The sequence below is a fragment of the Botrytis sinoallii genome (genome assembly GCF_014898435.1).
Source record: "Botrytis sinoallii strain Bc 23 chromosome Unknown BSIN_014, whole genome shotgun sequence".
NCBI classification, from domain to species: domain Eukaryota; kingdom Fungi; phylum Ascomycota; class Leotiomycetes; order Helotiales; family Sclerotiniaceae; genus Botrytis; species Botrytis sinoallii.
The window spans coordinates 357,167-382,017 of NW_024066041.1; the positions used below are offsets into that span (position 1 = coordinate 357,167).

Below are 24,851 nucleotides of genomic sequence, written 5' to 3' on the forward strand. Positions count from 1 at the left end.
TTAAGTGAGTGGAGCATCTGGAGGAATAATGAGTTGCATGAAGCGAGATGTAAAAAATTTTAATATGATCCGAGGCGACGAAATGAAGGGGTTGAGGTTCAAGGAAATTGTGTGTGTGTGAAGGATGGATACTGTAGATCTCCAGGTGTTTATAGAGATTTGTGTATATGTGTATGTATGTAGATATGTGTCTAGTAGATATAAAGAAATCTTGAAGTGAGTTTAATAGAAGAAGGTATATTCTCTTTCCAAAAAGAGAGAGTAGAGAGAACCGGAAATGGGGATAATTCTTCAACGTCACTCATATTATGCTATACTGAAACAAGCAGCAACGAGGTCGAGGTGCGTCAAAGTTGAGAGGGGAGCTTCAAGTTTTCGTAGTTTTCAATTCTTGAGCTAAGTCTTGATTCTTGTATACACTTTTGGATATCAGTGATTTGCTGCTTCTTATGTTCACTGTTCTGTGGTTTCTGAACTTTGGGAGAGAGGGTTGTGGAGAGACGGTGGGAGTATTGGTGTTGATACTGTATGTATAATAATTACATATGTGTAAGGGGTCTTGAATTAGATCAACGAAGAGATGATGGGAGAAGATCGTAATTCGTGAAAGAGAATGGAAGGATATCTTCGGTTGAGTTTATTGGTTTCGAGGAGAACAATGATGGTAACCGAGTTTGAGGTACGTAGTATGATGGGGAGATTTTAAGGGCTTGCCATATGTTATATCAGGAAGATTTGAAAAAATTTGCTAGATAAACGGAAGTGTTCAATTTCTACCTATCTGAGTAGGTTTTATCTAGATGATTTGAGGAGTTTGAGCGGAGAGTGTGAAATGCTGGATATTTTTTGTTTTTTTTGGATATTTGAATGGTGCTGAGTAGAGAGAGTGAGTTATGCAATGTAATTCGATATATTCGGTTCATAATTTGCTGTCGAGAGTGTTGGATAATGTGATGGTTTCTAGATAATCTATATGATACATTCCATACTCTAACTGAGGAAGATTTTGTAAATATCGACTGTATCTTCAAAGATAGAATAGTGAGATAGATTTGTGTGATAGATTTATGAGATATCCATATACTAGCGAAAGAAAGACATGAAATTCCCAAGTAAAATTCAACCAAAGAAAAGCAGCTAGAAGCTGCAACCTACACTCAAGAATGGCGTGCTCGTTTAGTATTTTCTGGTACAGGTCTTTAATATCTTGCAGTTCTACTTAAGAAATAGAGATACTTATCTCGCGATTCAATAATGAGGTTCTGGAAGTTATGAGCCAGGTCATCCAAGCTCGCTCACTAGTCTAGTCCGATCTTGGTGATTTCAGGGAGGTGGCTGGAAATTTATAGCGTGTCTGGATTAGAGCTAAAGAGATAGAGAGATGGAGATTGTGCTGTACATTTCTATACCGGACTACTTGTTAATGAGATTTAGAGGAAGGGGAAGAGAAACTTAGGGATTATTGCACGTCTGAACATAAAATGAGTGTTTTTATTTCATTTTAGCTTTAGACTTGTCTGAGTATCTCGAATAGATAGACATATATATATCGAAATGAAAAGATTACTGGGCTAGTAGTTTTAAGGTCATTCTTCATCCTTTTGGAAGTATTATAGACTGGAAATTCACAATCTTCGGAAGCTGAGAATTAGATTTCGTATCTCTATTACGAGATCAATGAGTTCCAGAGGCCACTCATACAATGGAAATTGTCTGTATCGATGTTGAGAAGTGAGGGCTTCTTCGACAATTAGTGGGATCCTCAACGGCTGAAGCATGGTGCATTGAGTTGCCGGCTGAACGTACTTGGATGATACTAAGTATATTGGTTTATTAGATGGTATTTTCTACGTACCTCGAGAGGTATTGGCAGACCACCGAGATGACATTCCCATATATACAAGCTGAACTTGTACTTCTTCCCGGTTTTGTCTTATACAGCCAAGTGAGTTGAGATATATTGACACAAGAACAGTGAAGATTGGAAAATAGAAGTACGAATTGAATGGAGACATTGATGTGTTAGATCAGGGCAAATTTGATAGGAATATGATTTCAAGAATACGTGTGTTACGTCTACTACAGTACACTATCGGCCTGATCTCAAAGCAATATAACGCCAATTACGTATCGCCAAACGCAAGTTCTATTCCAAAACTCCTAAGAACCTGGACACCACCCATTGCCCAAAATTTCCCATCTATTCGTAAACGGCGTAATTCATAATGAATCAGCTAACCAAGCAGCAAAAATACTCCCCAAACATCCCAGTCTAATAACCCAACCCATTGCTTCTGTTCCAACAACTCCAACCTCTCCTAATGCCCAAAATACTAGACTCCCCTGTAACGCAGCGATGATTTGTGGCAAAGCAATTGCCATGTTGTAGAGGCCCATTATTGTGCCTGCTTGTAACTCCTCTCGAATTCTATTTCTTTTGTGGGATGAAGAAGCAGGTTGAGCTATTTGGGAGAGGGGGATGGAAGAAGTGGAGGTAGTGGAGCGGGAGCGATGTTGAGATTGCGAAATTTCAGTTGAGATGAGGGCAAGAGGAATCCAATTATTGGTGGCCCAGGAGATACCGAGGAAGATAACAAGGATCGAGGTAGAGACAAAGGCCGATGTTAGTAAGGTAGATATAGTGAGAAGCGTGGTGAGGATATGAGAGAGTGTCCAGACGTGGGGAAGGGTGAGAAATTTGACGTGGAGGCGGGAGATGAAAGTGGGTTTCTGATCTTTAGAACTGATGGAGGAGGGCGAGATGAATAAAGGAAGTATCAGGTTTGAGATGAGCGCAACGAGGGCGAAGAGAATCATGATAAATGTTGCATGGCGGATGGAATGAGATGATGTGGTAAGAAATGCGATAGTAGGAGTTTCCTTTTTGGATATCGCGGTGTATTCTGCTTCATCTGGATCCAGTCAGTTTCGCTATTATCAGCATTAGAAATCGTGAGTAACATACAAAGACCGCCTAGGTATCTAGATCATTTCATTAGGATCATGTTCTAAAGTCACGAGATGACAATAAAGAGAACTTACGAGGTGTTATATAAAATAAAAACGGAAACCAGCCTATCCAAGCAAAAAATTGAACCACGCAAATCTTCCTGATCTCTGGCGGACACGTCTTTATGCTGCTAAGAATTTGACGTAAGTTCCCCGCGAAACTCTGCTTTTTTGTACTCGCATCCAAATCTACAAAACGTTTTTCTTTCGCCGTAAAGCAGGTCACCGCAACAGTTGAACCCAATGCCACGGAAGCAATCAGACAAAGCCCTTTTAATTGAGTGTCGCCAAGCCATGGTAAATATTTCGGCAGCGAAACATAGCCGGCAGTGTACCCTAAAATTGAACCAATTCCGGCGGCAGCACTCGCATATCCGCAAGCTTTTACCTGTTGTTTCGGCGGAACACAGTCTACGATAATTGCCCTTAGTCCCCCTTGCACGGGTTGAATTGCGATATTCAAAGCCCATATCCAAGCAGCTGCGGTAAGCCCTTTACATATCATTGCGCCGCGACCTACGGGGGAGCTTCCAAAAAAGGCAAAGAGGTATGATATTAGGTCAGTTGTCCAAGGAAGTGCGAGGATACAGACAATGGTTGCGATAGTACCTATGATAACAAATGGTCGACGACGGCCGAAATAGTGTTGAGAGCGATCAGATAGAATGCCGATGTATGGTTGAACGATAGCACCAGAGAGGGGACCAGCGAGCCAAACTAGGGATATGAGGTAGCTGGGAACCGAGAGCGAGACCAGATAAGGCTTGATTAATTAGTTATGCACATGATTATAAGGATATAAGAAATATTAGATATTTGCTTACAGAGCCTTGAGACATAATGGCCGTCCATATCACTTGAAGTCTACCGAATGTCAACAATGAATGACAGAACCAATACCAAGGGGGGGGGGGGGGAATTTACCCGCCAGTGCTGATGGCCAGACACAATAAGTATAAATTCCCAACTTCCATCGCATCTTTCTCTTTCGCATCTGATTCTCGAAGTAAAGAAGTCTCGCTGTCTTCGAGAAATTCTTCGTCCATATCCATATAATCCAATTCATCCAATCTATCTTCCGCTGGCAGCCCCTCTTCCTCTATGCCCGCTCGTGACATCTTGTCGCGAAACACACTGTACACTGAGCAGGGAAGCCAAAAAAAGAGACAAATGTTAAAAATAATATAGACAACCAATGCCGTACTATATTTCTTTAACACAAAATCACATTTGAGGGCTCAACACAGAAAATCAACAAAAATAACCAACGAAAGTTAAAATACAATACAAACAGAAGATGGGCTGAGGAAGGATTGTCGTGCTGACGTTTGCCTCAGTTGTACATGCAATTGCACATGCATGTCCACTCGTATCTACGATTGGTGCGCACCAAATCCCATTTGCGAACTTGTGGTTCGCCGAAAGCTGTTGTGCAACTTGTGCTCCATGATGTGGAGATTTCAAAGGGCAACCTATCGTATTTGTTTAAAGGAGCAATTAACGTTCCTGCCACCTTCCTATTTGAATATGGTCTATGTGCCCATTTGCAACATTATTGTTAGGCCACCCTTGTGGATGAAGATATAAACTTCTGGATATAAAACATCAACGGCGGACTGATTTTGTGAGCCTTTCGACCAAGCTTCATGGGAGAGTCCCAGATATATACCAGCCGCCATCGAGGGTTGACGATTTATTGTCGTGTGTTAGGGGAAGAGAAAACTTTGGTCCAGCAGCATGATCTCTGCGCCAGTGGATAGAGAAACCTCTCAAGTCAACGGAAACGATCACGACTCAAACAATCGAATGGTTCTCATCCACGAGTCAAGACTTCATACACTATTATTCACCCACAAGCTGAATACTTTCGTCTCATCACATCAAAGCATTTCTTCCGACAACAACCATCTTACCCGATCTCAATGTTGGATTCCAAAATCACGTGATGCTACCAGAATAAACCTCGGTTCAATTGAAAAGCTCCTTCATCTTTCGCCTCCGGTATTGACCGACCCCCGCGTTATCACAAGCTTATCTGAGTAACTTGACCCATTATCTCAAATAAATTATCCTGTCCTGAAGGAAGCTCGGTACTACAAGTCAATGGACAGTAAGACGTCAGATGCTCGAAAACAATGCTTGGAATTGGAAGCCAAGAAGAACAGTGAGCATTTGCGACAATGGAAGAAACACAACTGCATTCATCCTTTGTCTCAATTGCATTTGGCATGTTGAATACCGGCAATGAAATCAATTTTTCAACCGCTCCAAATCGCCCGCATGGTAAGTCCAACGATAGTAAGTTTGCAAGTTTGCATCTAGTTTTTATATCAAAATTCGGCTTTTGCCCCTCCATAGCAAAAGCAAGCTCTACGCTCCGCCGCTTCAGGCGTCCCTGGCTGCACATCCCCTAAAATCTATATCCGTTGAACCGAGCTACCAACCGGCGCGTCGAAGACCAAGCACAAGCTTAGCATTTCTTAGCTGCCATCCGAGTCCGGGGCTCCACAACTTTCAATTGGAAGCCCATTCCCTTTCCCTATTCATGCAAGGCTGTGAAGTACAACGGGACTTGGCTTGAGGGAAGAGATGGGCCGCGGGACAAGATAGCTCGGCCCAGCTGGACGAACGCAAACGGAAAGGATGTAGACTCATATATACACTTGAGCAACCAGCATTAAGGATTTATTTACTTTTATTGTTCTCTTATTTCTCTGAAGTAGAAGCAAGCTGCTATTTGATTCATTTTTATCTTGTTACTTTTGAATATCTCTTGGAATCGCAAACGTCAATATCGAAGTGCACCTTCACATGTTAGAGATATAGACAATCAATTGCGCATAGTTGTTGTATCGATCTACCTACCAATATTGAAATCCATTGGCCTCGATCAGAGCTTTACATTTGATCAAACTTCTACAATTACACAAATCCTCTGCGAAGAGGTAATATATACCCAATATGTCAGCGAAAAGCGTCAAAGGCACAGATGGCAAGAAACCGGCCTCAGCGGCCACAAATCTTGTTGGTGAGTCACTTCCTCCATATCTATAAATTCCAATTGAATATTGTCTAACAATATATAGCTGGTGGAGCCGCAGGAATGATGGAGGCTCTTGTATGCCATCCTTTAGGTGCGTTTCTCCCTAATCACCAACTCATTGGACACCCTTCTAAACTACTCCTCGAATTCTAAACAATTTTCATCCAATAGACACAATTAAAGTCCGTATGCAACTGTCTCGCCGGGCACGCGCCCCCGGTGCGCCAAAACGAGGATTCATCACGACGGGTGCCGAGATCATGAAGCGCGAAACTCCCCTCGGTCTCTACAAAGGACTCGGTGCCGTTATAACTGGTATCGTACCGAAGATGGCTATAAGATTTACAAGTTTCGAGGCGTACAAGAAGTGGTTAGCGGATAAGGAGACCGGGGTTGTTAGTGGGAGGGCTACATTTTTGGGTATGTCTACTTTTTCCTATGATTTCTGGGTTTATGAAAGAACGACCAGGAGAGACATACAGGTGCTTCATAGAAAAAATTGACAAAATGCTAACATATTACCTTCTATAGCCGGTTTAGCAGCAGGTGTAACTGAAGCCGTCGCCGTTGTAACACCCATGGAAGTAATAAAGATTCGTCTTCAAGCCCAACACCATAGTATGGCTGATCCTCTCGATATACCAAAATATCGTAATGCCGCACATGCATTGTATACAGTTGTAAAAGAAGAAGGATTCGGTGCTTTATATCGTGGAATTTCTTTAACCGCTTTACGGCAAGGTATGTTTTCTCCCTTGGTATCAGTTATTTCCTATTTCACTATCCCCGCATTTCCCCAGCACGTTCCCCAGGCCATGCATAGTTTAAGTGGTTTGCAATTCAATTTTCATACTAACCCTTCCCCAGGTTCGAACCAAGCTGTAAACTTCACCGCTTATACCGAGTTCAAAGAACTGCTCCAGAAATGGCAACCCCAGTACTCCGACTCCCCCATTCCCTCCTACCAAACTACGTTAATCGGTCTGGTATCTGGAGCTATGGGTCCTCTATCTAACGCACCTATCGATACCATCAAGACGCGTTTACAGAAAACTCCAGGAGTACCTGGAGAAACGGCACTCAGTAGGATAAAAACTATTGCAGTGGACATGTTTAGACAGGAAGGATTCCATGCGTTTTATAAGGGAATTACACCGCGGATAATGCGAGTTGCGCCGGGTCAGGCTGTCACATTTACGGTTTATGAATTTTTGAAGGAGAAGTTGGAGCATAGCGATATGCCATTGTTTGGAGGGAAATATGAAGAGTGAATGGATATGTGCGTAGATAAAGGGGACAACGGGACTTTTTGAGTATATATCCAGAATTCACGATACGCTCGGGTAGAATGTGTGGAGATATAATGCCGTTGTATAATATGGTATTCCAAGAATGATCATTTCGCATAAATATCGTCTCGTATAGGAGAGAGGGAGCACCCATAAATTCTTTAACCAAATTCATATTGTCCTTTCGCTTGATAATGTATACGGAGTCAAAATTTATCCTAAATATCTATGCTCTTCCAGGTCTCTTAGGTCTGGCGAATGTTTTCTTCACCTCTGCCTTAGGATGTAAATCGGAATCGATACTTTCTTGAGAAATATCCTCGGGAGATCCAGCTTCGAGTCTTTTCTCAATGGTGAGTCCTGCCTCTGACTCAGCCAATTGTTGAGCTGATCGAGAGGATGATGCATAGATCATTCGTTCTTTTATCTTGGAACCTGAAGGGCAAGTGTAAATGAACAGTATTGGCGAGGAAGTTGAGCCGTTATGGTCGTGAGTGTAGCGATAGAAAGAGAATCGAGGCTCGGTGGCAGATATAGTGCTGCTGAGTTCTGAGATAGATGTTTGTGTCTTTGAAGCAAGTTCCATGGTTTCTTGCGCAATGTTCATTTTCTAGGGCTTGTTAGCAATTGGATATCAATTCAAAGAACAACGAAACTTACGATCTGAACCAGGTTATGCGCACCGTCCTGGTTGAGCCCCTTTAAGGCTTCTAATGCATCTGGAGTAGCTGGCATACTAATGCCGCTACTTACATGACTCTTCCTCTCATTCATACCTCTGCCTTCTTCTGCCTCCTTCCTCTTTACCTCGCCCAGACTTTGTTCCTCTTCTGTTAATGGCGCGGCCAATTTGACATGTTTATCATGCTTAGCGAACCCTTCCTTTGTCAACTCTTCCTTCATAGTCGCAAATATTGTTTCTCTGAATCGCTCGATTCCCAATTCTCGAACCAAGGTAAGACGTGTAGAAGCGAACAGCATCTTCTGACGAACAGGCGCAGAGTCGGGAACATAGGTTATGGCAACGAAAGGGGCGGGGTCATTGGAGGGATAGCGACGAAGTATTATGTATAAAGCAGCTTTTTCTTGGAGATGTGGTGCTAGGAGGTCGAGATCATTGTCGAAGGATGAAGTGGAGGGTTCGAGGATAGCGGAAGGGGTGAGTCTTTCCTCAGTGATGGTACAGAGAAGACCTCTCTGCGATTCCGTAGATACGAACGTTTTAAACGCCGTGTGAAGTTCTTGGGAAGCTATGAGAATACAAGTGGTCAGTTCTACTCAGAACAACATTGAGATGCTGCTATACCTGTTATTCCAGACTGCATTTTGAAGGACTTGTCTGTGACACTGTAAAACTTGATTGAAGAGAAGAATGGGTGCGTTCGATTAAATGTATTTAATAATCCAAAAACCCGGAACTTTTGACACGACAACAAGTACAACAATGATGACTGCGGGGCTCGAATCAAATAGATTGGCAAGGGGGGAAGTTGGGAACGAACGGTGAATCTTAAGTGGGGCGCACTAAAAGAGGGGCACCTTGCATAAGAGAGAGCTTCAAGCTTTCCTTTCTTAACTTCACATTCACTCTATCGTTTTAGACTTCACTTCACTCCCACATTGCATCGCATCGCATAATTGCAAACCGTACTTATATATTTTTATCAAGATGGAAGGTACGCAGCAGATACAGCTGCTTTAATGGTAAGTTGTTACTATTTATTTACAACTCTCATGATTTAAACGCAATCAATCATCGACTTGATCAATCGATACAATCACGATCTCGAAAGCGACTAGAACGAAATCGATAACACAGCAAACCGACTCAAATTCAACATGTCTGGTGATCGCGATCCTTGGGATTCTTCTCGCGGTGAAACTATAGGGACGGTCTCCGGAAATTTAATTGCGACCAGTGATTCCACCAGAATCAATGAAGACAATGCAATCGATTCCTCAACCCCTTCTCACCCTGGATTTATATCTAGAACGGTCTCGAGTGACCTACAACATGGCCAATGATTCCATCAGAATCGATGAAGACAATGCCGCCAACTTCATGGCTCATCCTGGCAGTGAGCACATGTCTGGAGCGCCGGCTACTTATCCTACAAGTCATCTCACTGGAATCAATGAATCCAGCGTCACCGATCCATCCAATCCCGCTTGTCCTGGGCCCATTTCTAGAATGTTATTCAGTGATTCCGTTATGACCAATTGGCCAATGGTCTCCGACTCATCTATGAATCAATCTACCCGACGCCGTAGCGACTGAGCCTATGTCGTGGCTACCTGGTCCAGAGGGTGCAATGCCCTACTCTAGTGACTATCAATTCGGAAACATGCCTCCTCAACCCATTGGCGCTCTAACTTACGGGCTTAACATGCCTCCACAGGCCCATTGGATCTACTGGTGGAAATACATCAAGCACTAGATTGCCCTACTACGGAGTTGGCATGCATCCACTACTCGTTAATTCTACTGCCGAAAGTATCTCAAGCACTAGAATGCCATACCACGGAGTTGGCATGCATCCACTACTTGTTGATTCTACTAGCGGAAATGCATCAGCGCTTTACCCAACAATGAAGTTAGCATGCATCTACAATCTCCCATTCAGTTTGCTAGCGAAAATATCACAAACCCAGCTTGCTTAATGAATATGCAGCAAACGAAGTAGTAGGATTCGTTGAACCAGTCTTCAACAATCACACGCCGCATCAAGGTGCTGCAAGTCTCGGTTTGCCCAGGGAAAGCCACAACAGCCAACGAACTTGTTTTCGACAATGGTACGATGCGCCAAGAGGGTTTCTTCTGCACAAATGACCCAAAATGGTTTACACATGGAAGTATCCTTAAACTTTGAAGACGTATCTATACCAGGCTTGCTCAACGAAGTCACAGCAACCACGCAACCAATTTCCAACAACGGAATGTTGCGTCAAAATGATTCATATGCACAAGTAGCTCAAAATGACATGTCCATGAGAAATCTTCTCGACAATGGGAATGAATCAAGGGTTTCATTATTCAACGCATTCGGAGAAAACGAATTCTCAGAATTACCTGAACTAGACTTTGGCAATAGCACATTGCACCAAGATGATCCAAATCCAAACTTGCCCAACGAACTCACAGCAAATGAGTTCGCAGAACTACCTGAAGTAGTCCCTGACAATGGCATGTTGCACCAAGATGGTCTACGCCCCAACTTGTCCAATGAAGTCACAGCGATCACCGAACCAGTTGCCAGCAAGGAAGCCGCATCAATCACGGGACAAGTCGCCAACAATGAAGTCACAGCAACTACCCAATCAGTTGCCGAAGATGAAAGACCGAGTCAAAATGATCCAGTCCATAAACACGGATCTGTTCACAATGATGGCTCAGCTGATAACCTAGCCGAAATACGCAGATCCAAAGCTGACGAACTCACAGACCGCCAGGAACGTGCTATCGCTGCTCTCCTTATTCGTTTCCAGAATCTCGTTAAACTTGCTGCGTTACCTACTGAAGATGCATTTACGAAGGAGACTGCAGCCGCAGAGGGATTGAGAATGGAGGTTGAGAGTAATGCCTTGGTACGTCTATTCTTATTTCTTTTATCTAGCATCTAGAGTATCCGGGGTTAAGCTTAGTGAGTATCACTAATAAACTGTATGAGCAGACAAGCGCAGCAGAAGATCTCTTAAAGTTGACTAGAGAATTGAAGGAGTTTTGGATTTTTGGGTCATTAAGAGGAATCGGCGAAGGAGAAGGTGATGGAGAAATGGAGACCGATTCAAAGAAGGTCGCGGAATTGATTGAGAAGCAATTGGAGAAAAAGCATGAGCAAGAGAAAAACAAGGCATAATCAAGATTTACACTGAATATTTGGCGTTCAAGATGGGGAATGGGAGCATACTGGACTGGCTGTCTTATTTCCATGGAATATGGGAACGGGTGGTAGATACCAGGCGTTTTGGTAAAGCCCTGTATCAAAATGCTATACTAAAAAGGATAAATCTGAGTATATCAGAAATGGTTATTCTTAGTATTCATGTAGGTAAAAATTCTTGATTTACACTCACAGTACCTAAAAATAATACAATTTAGAAGAAGGCAACGAATCTTTAGTCAAGGAATTAATAAACTCTTTGTGAGGTATGAAATGATTGGCTGAGATCAAACGTAATGAACAAGGCTGAAGCACGGCTGATGTTAGCCTTATTCACCAATTAGGAAATTTTCCAACAAAGAAATTCTGACAACTCCAACTCAAAAAGTGCAGGCTCTCTCAATGCTTTCTCTTTACAAAACCATCAACCACAATCGCCTTGGAATTTTACGTTCGATCACAATTGCAATGTCATCTCCACCAAACCCTAGAGCTAGAAAGCAACCTCGTAGAGGTCGTTATTCTTCTCAATTAGCAAGTACCAGAGGAAATGCCAGAAATGCCAGAGGTGGCAGCAATGCTCAAAGTGTATCACCTACCCAAAATGCATCACCTATCCAGAGTGCAGCATTTTCTACTTCCACATCCTTTGCAGAAGAATGGGCTGCAGTTGCCGCTCCTCCACTTACCACTGCAGTCCCTCTCGATACTCCACGATTCGCAGATCTCGGTGCTGAAAATCTCCTCAACCCAATCCTTATCCAGACCATTACTGAAGACTTAAAATTCGACCATATGATGCCGGTTCAAGCCGCAACTCTCCGTCCTTTACTTTCAGAACGCGCAGATTGTTTGGCACAGGCTAAGACTGGAACTGGAAAAACCATTGCTTTTCTTATTCCTGCGATTCAGACACTTATTAACCAACAGAGACGTCCTCAAGATGGAAGTTCTCTGCTAGTAATGACACCAACGAGAGAACTTGCACAGCAGATAGCAAAGGAAGCGAGTCAATTATTACAACGTCTTCCTTATTATAAAGTTGGATTTGCCATCGGTGGTACAAATAAAACTGCAGAGGAAAAGAATATTTTGAAGGGCTGTAATATTCTTATTGCTACTCCAGGTCGATTATTCGACCATCTTAATGATGAAAGAATCATCGATGCTTTCCGCAATCTCGATACTATCGTTCTTGACGAGGCAGATAGATTACTCGATATGGGATTTATGAATGCCATTAAAGATATTATCAGATGTCTCCCAGACAAGGCCCAAACCAACAGACAAGGAATGCTCTTCTCCGCCACTATTGCTCCTCATGTTGAAAAGGTCGCTCACTTGGTTCTCTCAAAAGATTACAAGTTCATTTCCACCATTCCTAAGGGAGAGGTCAATACTCATGAACGTGTTCCTCAACATCTCGTTACCGTTCCAAATTTCTCTGATGTGGCCCCAGCAATGGTAGGTTCTATTCGCGAAGAAATGAAATTGGAAGGTAAGGATAGCTTCAAGGCTATTGTCTTTGCGCCTACCGCTGCCCTTGTAGACTTCTACGCCGATATTCTCTCTCAACTATCAGATCTCCCACCCATCACCGCATTACATTCTCGTGTATCTCAAAGTAAGAGAACAAAAGTCACAAACGATTATCGTGAAGCCAAAATGGTATTCTTGTGTAGCTACAGATGTATTTGCTCGTGGAATGGATTTCCCGGGCGTCACTAACGTCTTTCAAGTTGGCATTCCAGCCGATAAAGAATCTTACATTCATCGTCTAGGTCGTACAGCAAGAGCAGGCAAAGAAGGTCGTGGTGTATTCATCGTCACAGATGCCGAGGGCGCATTTCCAAATGGACATTGAAAGAAATCCAATTTCTACCAACACCCCGCAGAATCTGAGCTCTGCAAATGATGTTTTAAGAGTAGCATCGAAGATGGATAATCATTCAAAAACATATCAAGCTTGGTTGGGATACTATAAGAATCATCTTAAACTTATGAAGTGGGATAATGCGGAGTTAGTCCGTCAAGGCAATGTTTATGCAAAGGAGGGATTGGGCGCACCAGAGACGCCAACTCTTTACAGAGGCATTGTGGGAAAGATGGGACTTAAGGGTACTCCAGGTTTGACTATTATTCCAGATCCTCCTAGAGTTCCACATGGAGGAGGAAGAGGTGGTGGTGGTGGTTAGGGAAGAAGTGCCGGGAGTGGAGGAAGAGGTGGTAAGAGGCGGTAGAGGTGGTGGTAGAGGTGGCAGAAACTGATGACCTTTATGGTATACGTGGATATGTATATGGTTAATGATGTGGAAAATGACGCTTCCGTCATATTTCACAAGTACATATCTCCACGCCACGACGACTTAAAATACAAACACGAAGCGTCTATGAGTTCATTGGCTAGTTGATGGATGAATTGATGTATATATAGATAGAAGGAAGGATAGAAGGCTAGATACCTATAAAATGGCATGGATGGCGCGTCGTGGCGTAGTAGGCGTTTCATTTCGTTTTCAGCATAAAAGTCTTTTATTCTAGATTCTAGTTCTGTTTTACTAGAATGGAAATTGATTATTTTTACTCTGGTGTGTTGGGTTGGGTTGGGGTTGTGTTGTGCTGGATGGTGTTGTGATGTGATATGATATATATTCTATTTGTTTTTATATCAGGTATACTATATCGGGTATACTATATCAGGTATACTATATCATCTCTTGTTTGTTCAGTAAGATTGATTGGAATAAATGAAGTATAGATGAAGTAGGTAGGTGAAGCAGGTAGATGAAGTAGTTAGATGAAGTAGTTAGATGAAGTAGGTAGGTGAAATAGGTAGGTGAAATATATAGATGAAGTATATAGATGAAGTATATAGATAAAGTAAATAGATAAAGCAAATAACTCCATTCTTTTCTGATTTATTAATATGTAGTATGTATACCTAGGTATAGATAGATAGATAGATACAAATATCTAGGTATATTTGCAGATGTATGATATAGGATATATGGTGAAAGATAGAATAGAATAGAGGGTTTGATAAAGAGAAAGGTTTATAAATCTCTCTCCCTCTCCTCTCCTCTCCTTTCCTTTCCTCTCATCTCCTTTCCTCTCCCTCCTTTCCTCTCCTTTCCTCTCCTCTCCTCTCCTTTTCCTCTCCTCTCCTTTCCTCTCCTCTCCTCTCCTCTCCTCTCCTCTCCTCTCCTCTCCTCTCCTCTCCTCTCCTCTTCTCTCCTTTCCTCTCCTCTTCTCTCCTTTCCTCTTCTCTCCTATCTCATATTTACCTACCGTATTCAGATACTTATTACTATTAATAAAGTATTAAGAAGTGAGATTGAGGATGAGAGTAGAAACAGAAATAGAAATAAAAATAGAAATAAAAATAGAAATAAAAATAGAAATAAAAATAGAAATAAAAATAGAAATAGAAATGAAGTAAAAATGAAAAGAAAGAGAGAATCCTTGGTTATTACACTTCATTCGGGTTCAAAAAGTTAAGGGGAAAAGTTGAGGGAAGAGGAGAATAGATGAAAGAGAGATATGAAGGGAAGATGGTATACATGTTGACTGGAGAATTGATTTTGAGTGTGTGGGATGGGATGGGATTGGATGGGATGAGATGAGAGGAGCTGAAAGTAGAGTTTATCCCCGACTCCAGAATGAATGGGCTAGAGTGTGGTAGTGACCTAAATATCTGGTGGAAATCATGTTGAATCAGGGGTGTCAGGTATATCGTTCAAGTCAGAGTGAAACTACTTTACAAATTATATATCATGATATAGATTACTATCACTTGAAGTGGTTTTGATCGCATATAATCATGTTGTATTCACTCAAAGGAAAAATATTATCGAGAAAAAATTGCTTTTCATTTCAATCGAATGTCGCTAAAATATCAGCCATCATTTTTGTGGCAAACTCCAAAACCCAGCCATTCCTTTCATCCCAGTCATGTCATGAAAAAACAGATATAATACATTTATCTGCAGCAGTAACCACCGTCGATAACGATGTCAGCTCCAGTGGTATAGGTGGAAGCATCAGATACCAAGTAGACATAGGCACCCTTCAACTCCTTGGCTTCACCATCACGACCCATAGGGATCATGGACTTCCACAAAGCTTGAGTCTTTTGGTCGACAAAGTCGGAAAGACCAGTGTCAATGTAACCTGGGGAGATAGAGTTGACACGGGCGAAGTCGCGCCATTCGTTGGCGAGGGAGCGTGCCATGTGAATGCATCCTGCCTTGGCAACGTTGTATGAGGTTTGTTCTTGTGGGAAGTTGGCGATGTGACCGGACATCGAAGCGGTGATGACGAAAGAACCGGTTCCACGCTCCTTGAAGTGGTGTCCAACAGCCTTTGCGCAGTGGAAGGTTCCGTTAAGATCGGTTTGGATGACCTCGTTCCCTAAAGATGGTTATCAGTGATGGTTCATTACAAGGAAAAAGTAGCGTTGGGAAGTAACTTACAAGCCTCGACGGTTCCATCGAGAATACCACTATCAGCAGTTCTACCAGCGTTGGCAATGAAAGCATCGACCTTTCCGAATTCCTTGACAACATCGGCAACCAACTTCTCTACGCTAGCATAATCACCAATGTCCAACTTGTATGCCTTAGCCTTGACACCATATGTCTCGGCCAATTCCTTGGCGTTCTTCTCACCTCCCTCTGGACGGGAAGAGTATGTGATGGCGACATCAGCACCCATCTCGGCACATCCTCGTGCGGCTTCGATACCCATTCCCTTGGGTCCGGAAGCACCGGTGATGATGACAACCTTTCCCTTTAAGGAGAAGAGGTCCTTGAGGGATTCAGCTTTTGGGATGGAGATAGGCATGATGATTGAGTATTGTGTTTCTGTTTGGGTATTATAAAGAGAAGAGTTTGAAGTTGAGAGACTGTTCGTGAAGTTTTGAAGAGGAAGTTTTTTGTATGTATGAGGAAGAAGCAAAGACGAGGAAGAGGGGAAGATGACTTGTATTTATTCTTAGTGTCGACAAAAAGAAGGCACTAAATTCGCAGAATCAGACAAGGTAGGTACGTATCTCGTAGATTACTATAGATTACTGCCGATAGTACTAGGTCGATAGACGCTTGCGGCTTTTTCTCTCTGAGCATATCATCTGACCTTCTGAAGTTCTGAAGGGAACTAAATGCGGGGCAGCCCTCAAAGTACGAATGAAGCAATACGTTCCTGAAGACCCCACCTGCTTGCGGTTGATCGTTCACTCCCGACCACTCCTACTTGCCAGGTTGGGACATCGTAATACTATGATAAATTGATTATGCAATCATGATGCATCGAGATGATGAGGAAGACCTTGATAGATAGATGCATACTTAGGTAGGTATTGTACGGAGGTTGGAAGGGTAAGTAATGTTAAAATGCATCTAAATGTGTCCCCACTTTTAGCCTTTGGACGAATCAAATCATATTGCTGATTGAAAATTTATATGATAAACTCTAAATGATAGAAGTATTGTAAAAATCATATTTTATTCAAAATTATTTACTTTTTTTATCAAAATCATTAGTTTCGATTGGATTTTGAATTCGAATTCTTATTCTAAGTCTATTTAGAATCTATAGAAAGCCTCAAATATTTTAAATATTGTAAAGTTATTATAATTGATAAAAAGCAAGTAAAAGCTTCAAAGATTGAATTTTGAGGGGGAACAGTTCAATATCTATTCGAATCGCTTAAAGCAGCAATAAAATCTATAAAAACAGCAAGATTTAGTAAAAGTGGGGCTTACATTACTTACCCTTCCAACCTTCGTATTGTGTGTGACGTGTTCTGTATTATGTATTATGGCCTTCTTATTTATGTGTGCATGTATTTACGTATTTACGTATTCATCTACTTACTCAGTACTTACTTAATTACTTATTCCTTATTACTTTTATTACATATCATGGTGTTTAGATTCTTTCTTCACTCTAACATTCACTCCCTCCTCCCCAAAATGACATCATTATCATCATCATCAAAAAATCCCAAATCCCATGCCCCGCACTAAAAGTTCTCGATAGCTACGATACGCATCCACCGGAAAGAGAATAAAACCCGCTCAAGCAAACCCCTGACAACCAACAAATTAATTAAAGAAAATCATCTAGATGTTTGACGGCACAATCGGAATCCGTTACATGCATGGCAGTGGGGAGCAGGAGAAAGGAGTGGATCAACTTTAAAGTTTTTCATGGATGGAGATTCCACACTTTCTTCGGCGTGAAACTTGGTGTGAAAGAATAAGGAGGTTTATTCGGTCCGGAAGGGAGTACGTGTGGTTACTTATGATGTTACTTATGATGTTACTTATGATGTTACCATTTCCACATTACATTGATGGGAGTGAAGTGTAACCAGTACCAAGTATAGATACCTACATACCAATTCGTGATATCATTTTTCTGGACCTCAATAGAGAAGTGTGGAATTCGTATCGTGGCATAAAGGAGGTATTGCTCCTTGTTCGTGTGTGTTAGTCAATTAGTGCTACAATACAGATTATTCATACGTTGTACTCACACGAGTGTACTCACACCTCACATTCACATTCATATTCACCAAGACATGTTGAACCTCTCAAGGTTGTTCTTGGCCGATTTCTCTCAAGATCACGTTTAAAAAATGTTTAACGATTGGTTACTTATTCACCACCTTGCATCTCACCAAAACCTTCTCCTACATTTCCGAATCTTACATTGGTTCTCACATTTACCATCTACGGGTCTCGACTCTTATGGAATTGAGATCAAAAAGGTGGTTGGGATTGAGGCTTTGTGCCATCTCTCTAATGCTTGGTGGCTCAATTCAATCAATCGACCTGGAATGCAGTTCTTGGTTCCATCGAGCAAACACTTAACTACAATACATACTCCGTGCACAGAAGAGGAACTTTCAAATTGATTTTGAAGTCGACACAAATACCTTCAACTTCAAGGTTGAACTTTATACTCTCATGCCAAGTCTTTCGCATTGAGGCATACTCGATCAAAATAGGTAATGAAGTTTCATTATCTTATCAATGTCCAGTCGGCGGTCCCCGATTAGGATTGATACGTTGACCTTGATAGACCAAATATGGCAACGCTGGCGGCAATGGTGGGGTATTCAACTTCAATATTTTTTTCTGCAAAACTTCATCTTTTGTTTTGTACAATTGAACTATTTCTCTGGATGTTCAGTTAGAAGTATCTTCTTTGCATCTCATCGTCCTTTGAAATGTCTCCTAGACCGCCGACATGTCTTCATCCCTTGATTGCTCGTTTACCCCCTCAAATTCGCTTCCTGCCCTACCCCGCAGTTAGGATCATATCCATTTTGATTTTTATCAATATCATTATTTGGGTGGCAGTGGCTATCGTATTACGTTCTCATCCACTTCTATCTTCATCTGCTGTACTTTCATATACATTCGGTTTGGAGACATGCTCTGTAAGTTCTGATTTCTGATTCTTCAATATTACCATTTACCTTATGATCATGTGATTCTCCATTTTAAAATTCCAACTCATCAAATCCAGTGATGCCGACCACATATCCGCCATCGATCTTATGACCCGTCGTCTCATCGCTTCCGGCTCTCCTCATACATCTCAACCAGTGACAGTTGGTACTTGGTTCTCGTTAGGCCACTCTACTATTGTAGTCATAACCTGTATCGTCGTTGCAGCCACTTCTGGCGCTCTTGAGTCACGCTTCAATTCTTTTAGTAATATAGGGGGAATTATCGGCACGGGTGTATCTGCTGGTGTACTCATTATACTTGGAATTGGAAATGCATGGATTCTATGGAAATTGGTGGTCAAATTACGAGCAGTTCTGAGGGAAGAAGTTGATGGAGATGGAGGTGAAATGGGATTAGGTTTTGATGGCGGAGGAATTATGATGAGAGTTCTTCGAAGAGTTTTCAAAGTGATCGATCGTCCATGGAAAATGTATCCTCTGGGAGTATTGTTCGGACTGGGTTTCGATACCAGTAGTGAGATTGCAGTTCTGGGAATTGCATCTGTTGAAGGTGCTAAAGGAACCAATATTTGGCTAATCTTGATATTTCCTGTTTTATTTACTGGTAAGATTGTTGTCTTCTTTCAGTCATCTATATAATACTGTGCTATAGAATACTTTAAGATGCCTGGTACTGATAAAAATATAGCCGGCATGTGTCTAATCGACACCACCGACGGCGCACTAATGATGACTCTCTACACATCCACATCTCTCGCCCGCGACACAATAGCTATTCTCTACTACTCAATTGTCCTAACAGGTATTACAGTCCTCGTGGCTATCTGCATTGGAGTCATTCAATTACTCTCCTTAATAGCGAATTTCTCAACAGGACCTTTCTGGGATGGAGTTAATGCTGCAGGTGATCACTTCGATGTTATTGGCGGGAGGGCATCTGTGGAGCTTTTGTAGTTTTTTGGCGGCGCGAGTGTGTTACTCTATGGTCCTTGGAGAAGATGGGTTTGAGCAAGGGAAGAGTTGGAAGAAGAGGTGTAGGAAATGGAGAGGTAGACGTGGCATTGGGAGATTTGAGTAAGGAGGTTGAAACAAGAGATGGAGATGAGAAGGATTGTTTGCGAGAATTACAGATAAAGCTGTCGAGGTAAAGGTAAAGTAGAAATGTTGATCAGAATATAAATTAGATCTTCAGATTTGAATATATGCTGAAGTACATCTTCTGCATCACCTGGGTATCTGAAGTAGATGGGGTTTTAGAGATAGAGCGATTGGGTGGGGGTTGACTAAGCATTTCAACTTACCATTCTGACCTTTTCGACAACCGTAATAATACAACTCTCTTCATCTCATATGTCTCAGTTGATACCAGCTCATAGTTCCGTTTGAAAATTCATAGGAGATGGGAATTTGATAAATATGATATGATGAATCTCAGATGTGAAATGATATATAAATGGAAATGTGGTACCTAATCTCAATGTTTTCATGGGTAGGTAAGCTTGCAGCTATCATTGACGGAATGAAGCTCCGAGAGGTAGGTGGAGCAATAACGTCATTGAAACGACCGTTCTTTAGAATGAGGGGCAAGGAGCTCTTTGATGTTTGAAGCAAAGAAAGCATTTCTTATTTGTAAAATATGAGAAGTTTCAACACATCTACCCTAACACGGCATTAAGGTAGACTGGAATTAAATATGGCCGAACAAGATACACATGCTTCTCATTTTGGAGGCCATCCTATTCCTACTGAGAAAGTAATAGAGAGGGTATCGAGATGGAATTTGTCAAGTCTAGGTAAGCTTTCCTGTCCGTCGCTCAATTCAACAAAGAATCTTTCAATTGACGACCGTTGATAGGCAAGGCATCTACAAATAATACATCCAACTCTGCCGTCTCAGAACAAGATCGCTTCGGATCCAACTCTTCTGTTATTCCACCATGGAATCCACAAGTTAACGCTACAGCAATTGGTCTACTCCAACGTAGTTTCCTTCCCGCCTTAACCACCAACACAACACTCTCCCTCATCTCATACACCATCGCGCGTCCTCACCAACGACTCGATCTCAAAGACGTGCTCTGGCCCCTCGGCCCCCTCATCACTTCCTGGACCCTCGCACTCGAACGCCACAACTTCGACCTCTCACAAACATGGACGCATCTCGCGTATCCTCAAAAACTCATCATGGCAGGTCTGACAGCCTGGTCCCTCCGTCTCTTCTACCGCATCACATCGCGCGCTATCTCTCGCGGTGAAGACGACGCGCGCTACGCTTCTGTACCGAAAACGAGAGACTTTTGGAATAAAACACTCGTTTCGACATTTCTGCCTGAAGCCCTCGTGCAATCCATTATTGCGCTTCCGTTTGCGATGAGTTTGGCGGCGCCAGAGGTGCTGATTGGAAATCAGCCACTTCCTGGTAATCCGGGTTGGCAAGTGGCTAATGCGGCTGGGGTATTTCTTTTCACGACCGGATTTGCTTTGGAAGCGGGTGCGGATTGGCAGTTGGAGAGTCATAAGAAGGAACGAACGGTGGGGTTGTTGAGAGATGGTGTTTGGAGTATTGTTAGACATCCCAAGTATGTATTTTCGTGTCTCTTTTTCTTCATTCATTTTGTCGTGACTTGATTATTCAGTACAAAACTAATATGAATCCCCCTCCATAGCTATCTAGGAGATGCACTCATCCATGCCTCTTTCCCACTCGTTCTTTACGGAGCAGGAATCTTCCATCCTCTCATGCTTCTGGCTCCTCTTGCGAACTACGCGTTCTTGAGATATGTAGGAGGAGATGGACAGAATGAGAAGAGTCAGGAAGAGAGATATGAGGAGCGAGATTTGAAAAAAGCAAAGGATTTGAAGAGTTACCAGATGGAGAAGAATAGTTTCTGGCCCCGTGTAGAGGAGTTGAAAAATGAATGGACTTGGATTGTTGTGGGGGCTGGAGTGGCAGGTGTGGTTGGTGAGTGGGGATTTGGAAAGTTTTTGTAGGGGGTGATGGGATGGTGAATTTTTTAAATGGAGGTATGCTGGGTGAGTATCTAAGATTTAGGATGGGCATCAGGATCGGATGGGGGAGAAGTGTAAGATTGTGTATGGAATTACGAGTAGTAGGTACTAGGCTTCTGTACTTGTTTTATTTAATGTGAAGAAATAAATGGAGTAATGCTGCATGCAATGTTTATCGAATTTCTGTTTCTGTTTACTTTCAAGAGATAGCCTACCTACCTATACTGAATACGCACTCGTACGTCTGGAAAGGGAGGAATCAAAGCTACATGCTATTTCTCCTGCGAAAGTTATTAAACTGTGCTCTGTAGATTCTTTCGATGTCTTCTATTCTAATCATCAGATCTACTTATATCGTGATGCTGGGATCAAATATTTTCGCTTGCTTGGATTGGATTGGATTGGATTGGATTTTTTGGTGTATGATGGAGGTGTATTATGGAGGTGGTGTAGGGGGGAATATGATGGAGGTGTATGATGTAGGTTATGATGTATTAAGAATGTTATATGTGTAATCTAATGTATGTCTGTATCTATATTTTTGTGTGTTTTATATGTGTGTATAATGGATCTCGGTGGGTGGGTAGGTATCTAGGTAAACCAGTATCTGATCTTCATTGGAGATATTGAAGATATTGAAGAGATATTTCTGTATTTGGTATTTGAGTATTTGAGTGTGGTGTGTTTAGAGGGAGTTTAGAGGGGTTTGAAAAGGTTTCTGGAGAGGGTTTTAGAGGAGTTTAGAGAGAGTTTTAGAGGGTTTCTAGGGAGGTTGTATAGGGGTTTTGAGAGAGGTTTCTAAAGAGTTAGGGAGAGATTCATGAGGAGGTTATGTTTGTTTGCTAGTTAGTTAGTTAGTTAGGTTTTGTGCGGGTTTCGGGTCTGGAGGTTGGTTGGAATGGATGGTTTGATAGATGGATAATTGGATGGTGATAGTTAGGTAGTTGGATTTGCATCTTGCATTCGTATCTGCACATACATATACATCTTGCGGAAAGATACCTACTTGCCGAAACGTACATACAGTATCTAGCATCTTCATACCTAGGCATATATCACACAGCACACATATCTGCACATATGCATATCTTCTTTCCTTCCCCTTCCCTTCTTTCTTTCTTAACCCTATAGGATTTTTCCTTTGAGGAGTATCTAGGTAGGTAGTGAGTATGTATGCATATATATATATACAAAAGCAAACTTCTCCAAGGTTATTCTTCTCTCCAACTTCTTTGATCTATTCTGGTCGCGAGGAAAATTTCACTTTGGCTACTTCACTTCATCTGAAACTCACCTTTCCCTCGGTAATTACATACCAAACAAACGCACGCTTTAGAATCTTTAGAATCGGAGAAGAATTACCTACCTAGGTAGTACGCATTTTCTATCTGGTCTGGGTATCACATTCTCAGTTTTTCAAATTTTCAATCTATTGATCAATCAATCGATGTGAAATAATCCAAACACGTGAAAATTATACAGATGCTTTGAGAGGTGTTTCTGAGGGGAATTTTGTGTACGCGTTTGGGTTTGGGTTTATGTTTACGTTTACGTTTACATTTACGTTCACGTTTACGACACTTTTGATATCGAGAGGAGATTAAAAGAGAAATCGAAATCGAAGCAGAGATCGAAGCAGAGATCGAAGCAAACATCGAAGCAAACATACAAAATCAACATCAACATTCCCAGGTATCGAGAATTTTCTCCATCATCACAGGAAGAAAACAGATAGAGAGAGATACGCAACAAAAGGAATTTGTAGTACTCTCCCGATCTGAGTTTGTGTTTGAATGTGGGTTTAAATTCGATTTTAGATACATCAGCGTAAGAATTGAGAATAGGGAAAGAAAGAGGGGAAAGGAACAGAAAGGAAAGAGATTATTAACAACGCGCTTCTTTATCGAGAGGAAAGACGCATAAATTTTGCTTTGAGGAAGTATTTCCGGATCAGATCGCAAACTGGGCAACCCGCGTTTTTCTCATTTGAGATTGTTTTTTCGGGGGAGTTTGGAAGAGAGGAGGAAAAAGAAAGAAAGAAGATTGATGGATGCAACGGAAGAAGAGTTGCTAGACAATTGTGGAAGGAAACAATTTGCGCAGGGTGAGAGGAGGATAGGGGAGATGGATATGCAGGATAGAGGGATGGGGAGTGGGAGTGGGAGTGTGGGGAGGGGGATTGGTGGATTGAATTTGGATGGGTTGGGTGAGAAGGAGAGAGGGAGGTGTGATGGTAGAAGGAGAAGGTGGTGGGATGGGGGTTTGCGGGATATGTGAATGCTAGATTGGGGAACGGAAGTGGAAGTGGACAGTTTGGGGGAAGAGAATCGGGACTTGAAGAGAATGAAGTGGTTTTAGAGGGGCCGTTGTTGGCGTTGAGAGAGTGAGTTTCTTTGCGAGCTTCCTTTGATACTGTTTATCTGTTTTGATTTGAAAATCGATGGAGAGAGTGATAGGGAGTCAAGAAAACATCTTCACACAATTGAAGCTGACACGGTTTGATAGAGCTCTACTCGAAGGACGATTCTCAGACTTGACAATCTTCCATGGTGTGCGAGTATGGAATGCGCATCAAGTAGTTGTATGTTCCCAATCACCGGTTTTGGAGAGTATGATTGATAATACCGGAGTTTGCAACATGGTAAGTTCTCTCTATCATACCCCCTTAAACACCAAACCACTAACCTCCCTCCTAGTTCGGCTCCCCCACAAACCCAGCATCCTCAACCTCTCCTCCTTCCCCCTCGACTCCATCATCGCACTCCTAGAATACCTCTACACGTCCGCATACTCGATCCCCTCTCCTCCACCCAACACCTCCCCCTCATCTTCAACCTACCTCTCCGGCCCCACCTACTCTCTCCCCCTCCACGAACAAATCTTCTACCTCGCCTCACACCTGCAAATTCCCGCGTTGGAAACCCTCGCCGCGGTATACTTTCGTCACACACTGCATACGCAAATCTCAGACCTAGATATCTATTTCGATTGCATCAAGCGGATCTATGGGAAAACGACGAGGAAGAACCCAGGATTGAGAAACGCGTTGGTGGAAGCGGCGGTGCAGGAGTTAGAGGGAATGTTTGGAAATGAAGAGTGAAGGGGAAGCTTTGGAGGGCGATGAGTGAGAATGGGGAGTT

General features: G+C 42.3%; 10 protein-coding genes across 10 annotated transcripts; 7 read left to right on the top strand and 3 right to left on the bottom strand.

Annotated features, from left to right (window-relative positions):
* Positions 1–2,220: 2,220 nt before the first annotated feature.
* EAF02_007879 (uncharacterized protein) lies at positions 2,221–4,127 on the bottom strand (the record flags this gene model as incomplete). Its single annotated transcript, XM_038903927.1, has 5 exons — positions 2,221–2,912; positions 2,966–2,974; positions 3,043–3,772; positions 3,834–3,873; positions 3,934–4,127. 5 exons carry the CDS (start codon positions 4,125–4,127, stop codon positions 2,221–2,223), a joined length of 1,665 nt encoding a protein of 554 aa, XP_038756208.1.
* A 1,062-nt stretch (positions 4,128–5,189) lies between these two features.
* EAF02_007880 (uncharacterized protein) lies at positions 5,190–5,690 on the top strand (the record flags this gene model as incomplete). Its single annotated transcript, XM_038903928.1, has 2 exons — positions 5,190–5,307; positions 5,494–5,690. The coding sequence occupies 2 exons, from the start codon at positions 5,190–5,192 to the stop codon at positions 5,688–5,690; spliced, it is 315 nt and encodes a 104-aa protein (XP_038756209.1).
* A 280-nt stretch (positions 5,691–5,970) lies between these two features.
* EAF02_007881 (uncharacterized protein) lies at positions 5,971–7,323 on the top strand (the record flags this gene model as incomplete). The annotated part of the gene is made up of 5 exons (XM_038903929.1): positions 5,971–6,037; positions 6,096–6,143; positions 6,224–6,472; positions 6,584–6,793; positions 6,920–7,323. The coding sequence occupies 5 exons, from the start codon at positions 5,971–5,973 to the stop codon at positions 7,321–7,323; spliced, it is 978 nt and encodes a 325-aa protein (XP_038756210.1).
* A 244-nt stretch (positions 7,324–7,567) lies between these two features.
* Positions 7,568–8,666, bottom strand: EAF02_007882 (uncharacterized protein; the record flags this gene model as incomplete). The annotated part of the gene is made up of 3 exons (XM_038903930.1): positions 7,568–7,951; positions 8,002–8,591; positions 8,648–8,666. The coding sequence occupies 3 exons, from the start codon at positions 8,664–8,666 to the stop codon at positions 7,568–7,570; spliced, it is 993 nt and encodes a 330-aa protein (XP_038756211.1).
* Positions 8,667–9,355: 689 nt separating this feature from the next.
* Positions 9,356–11,198, top strand: EAF02_007883 (uncharacterized protein; the record flags this gene model as incomplete). The annotated part of the gene is made up of 4 exons (XM_038903931.1): positions 9,356–9,534; positions 9,741–9,935; positions 10,071–10,926; positions 11,013–11,198. The coding sequence occupies 4 exons, from the start codon at positions 9,356–9,358 to the stop codon at positions 11,196–11,198; spliced, it is 1,416 nt and encodes a 471-aa protein (XP_038756212.1).
* Positions 11,199–11,534: 336 nt separating this feature from the next.
* On the top strand, positions 11,535–13,417 carry EAF02_007884 (uncharacterized protein; the record flags this gene model as incomplete). The annotated part of the gene is made up of 2 exons (XM_038903932.1): positions 11,535–12,890; positions 13,004–13,417. Exons 1-2 carry the CDS (start codon positions 11,625–11,627, stop codon positions 13,415–13,417), a joined length of 1,680 nt encoding a protein of 559 aa, XP_038756213.1. The 5' UTR covers positions 11,535–11,624.
* Positions 13,418–15,029: 1,612 nt separating this feature from the next.
* On the bottom strand, positions 15,030–16,064 carry EAF02_007885 (uncharacterized protein; the record flags this gene model as incomplete). The annotated part of the gene is made up of 2 exons (XM_038903933.1): positions 15,030–15,632; positions 15,695–16,064. 2 exons carry the CDS (start codon positions 16,062–16,064, stop codon positions 15,202–15,204), a joined length of 801 nt encoding a protein of 266 aa, XP_038756214.1. The 3' UTR covers positions 15,030–15,201.
* A 2,647-nt stretch (positions 16,065–18,711) lies between these two features.
* EAF02_007886 (uncharacterized protein) lies at positions 18,712–19,700 on the top strand (the record flags this gene model as incomplete). Its single annotated transcript, XM_038903934.1, has 3 exons — positions 18,712–18,719; positions 18,759–19,306; positions 19,391–19,700. 3 exons carry the CDS (start codon positions 18,712–18,714, stop codon positions 19,654–19,656), a joined length of 822 nt encoding a protein of 273 aa, XP_038756215.1. The 3' UTR covers positions 19,657–19,700.
* A 695-nt stretch (positions 19,701–20,395) lies between these two features.
* On the top strand, positions 20,396–21,693 carry EAF02_007887 (uncharacterized protein; the record flags this gene model as incomplete). Its single annotated transcript, XM_038903935.1, has 3 exons — positions 20,396–20,495; positions 20,558–21,281; positions 21,369–21,693. The coding sequence occupies 3 exons, from the start codon at positions 20,396–20,398 to the stop codon at positions 21,691–21,693; spliced, it is 1,149 nt and encodes a 382-aa protein (XP_038756216.1).
* A 2,064-nt stretch (positions 21,694–23,757) lies between these two features.
* On the top strand, positions 23,758–24,811 carry EAF02_007888 (uncharacterized protein; the record flags this gene model as incomplete). Its single annotated transcript, XM_038903936.1, is given in 3 exon segments — positions 23,758–23,984; positions 23,996–24,094; positions 24,160–24,811. The coding sequence occupies 3 exon segments, from the start codon at positions 23,758–23,760 to the stop codon at positions 24,809–24,811; spliced, it is 978 nt and encodes a 325-aa protein (XP_038756217.1).
* Positions 24,812–24,851: the final 40 nt, after the last annotated feature.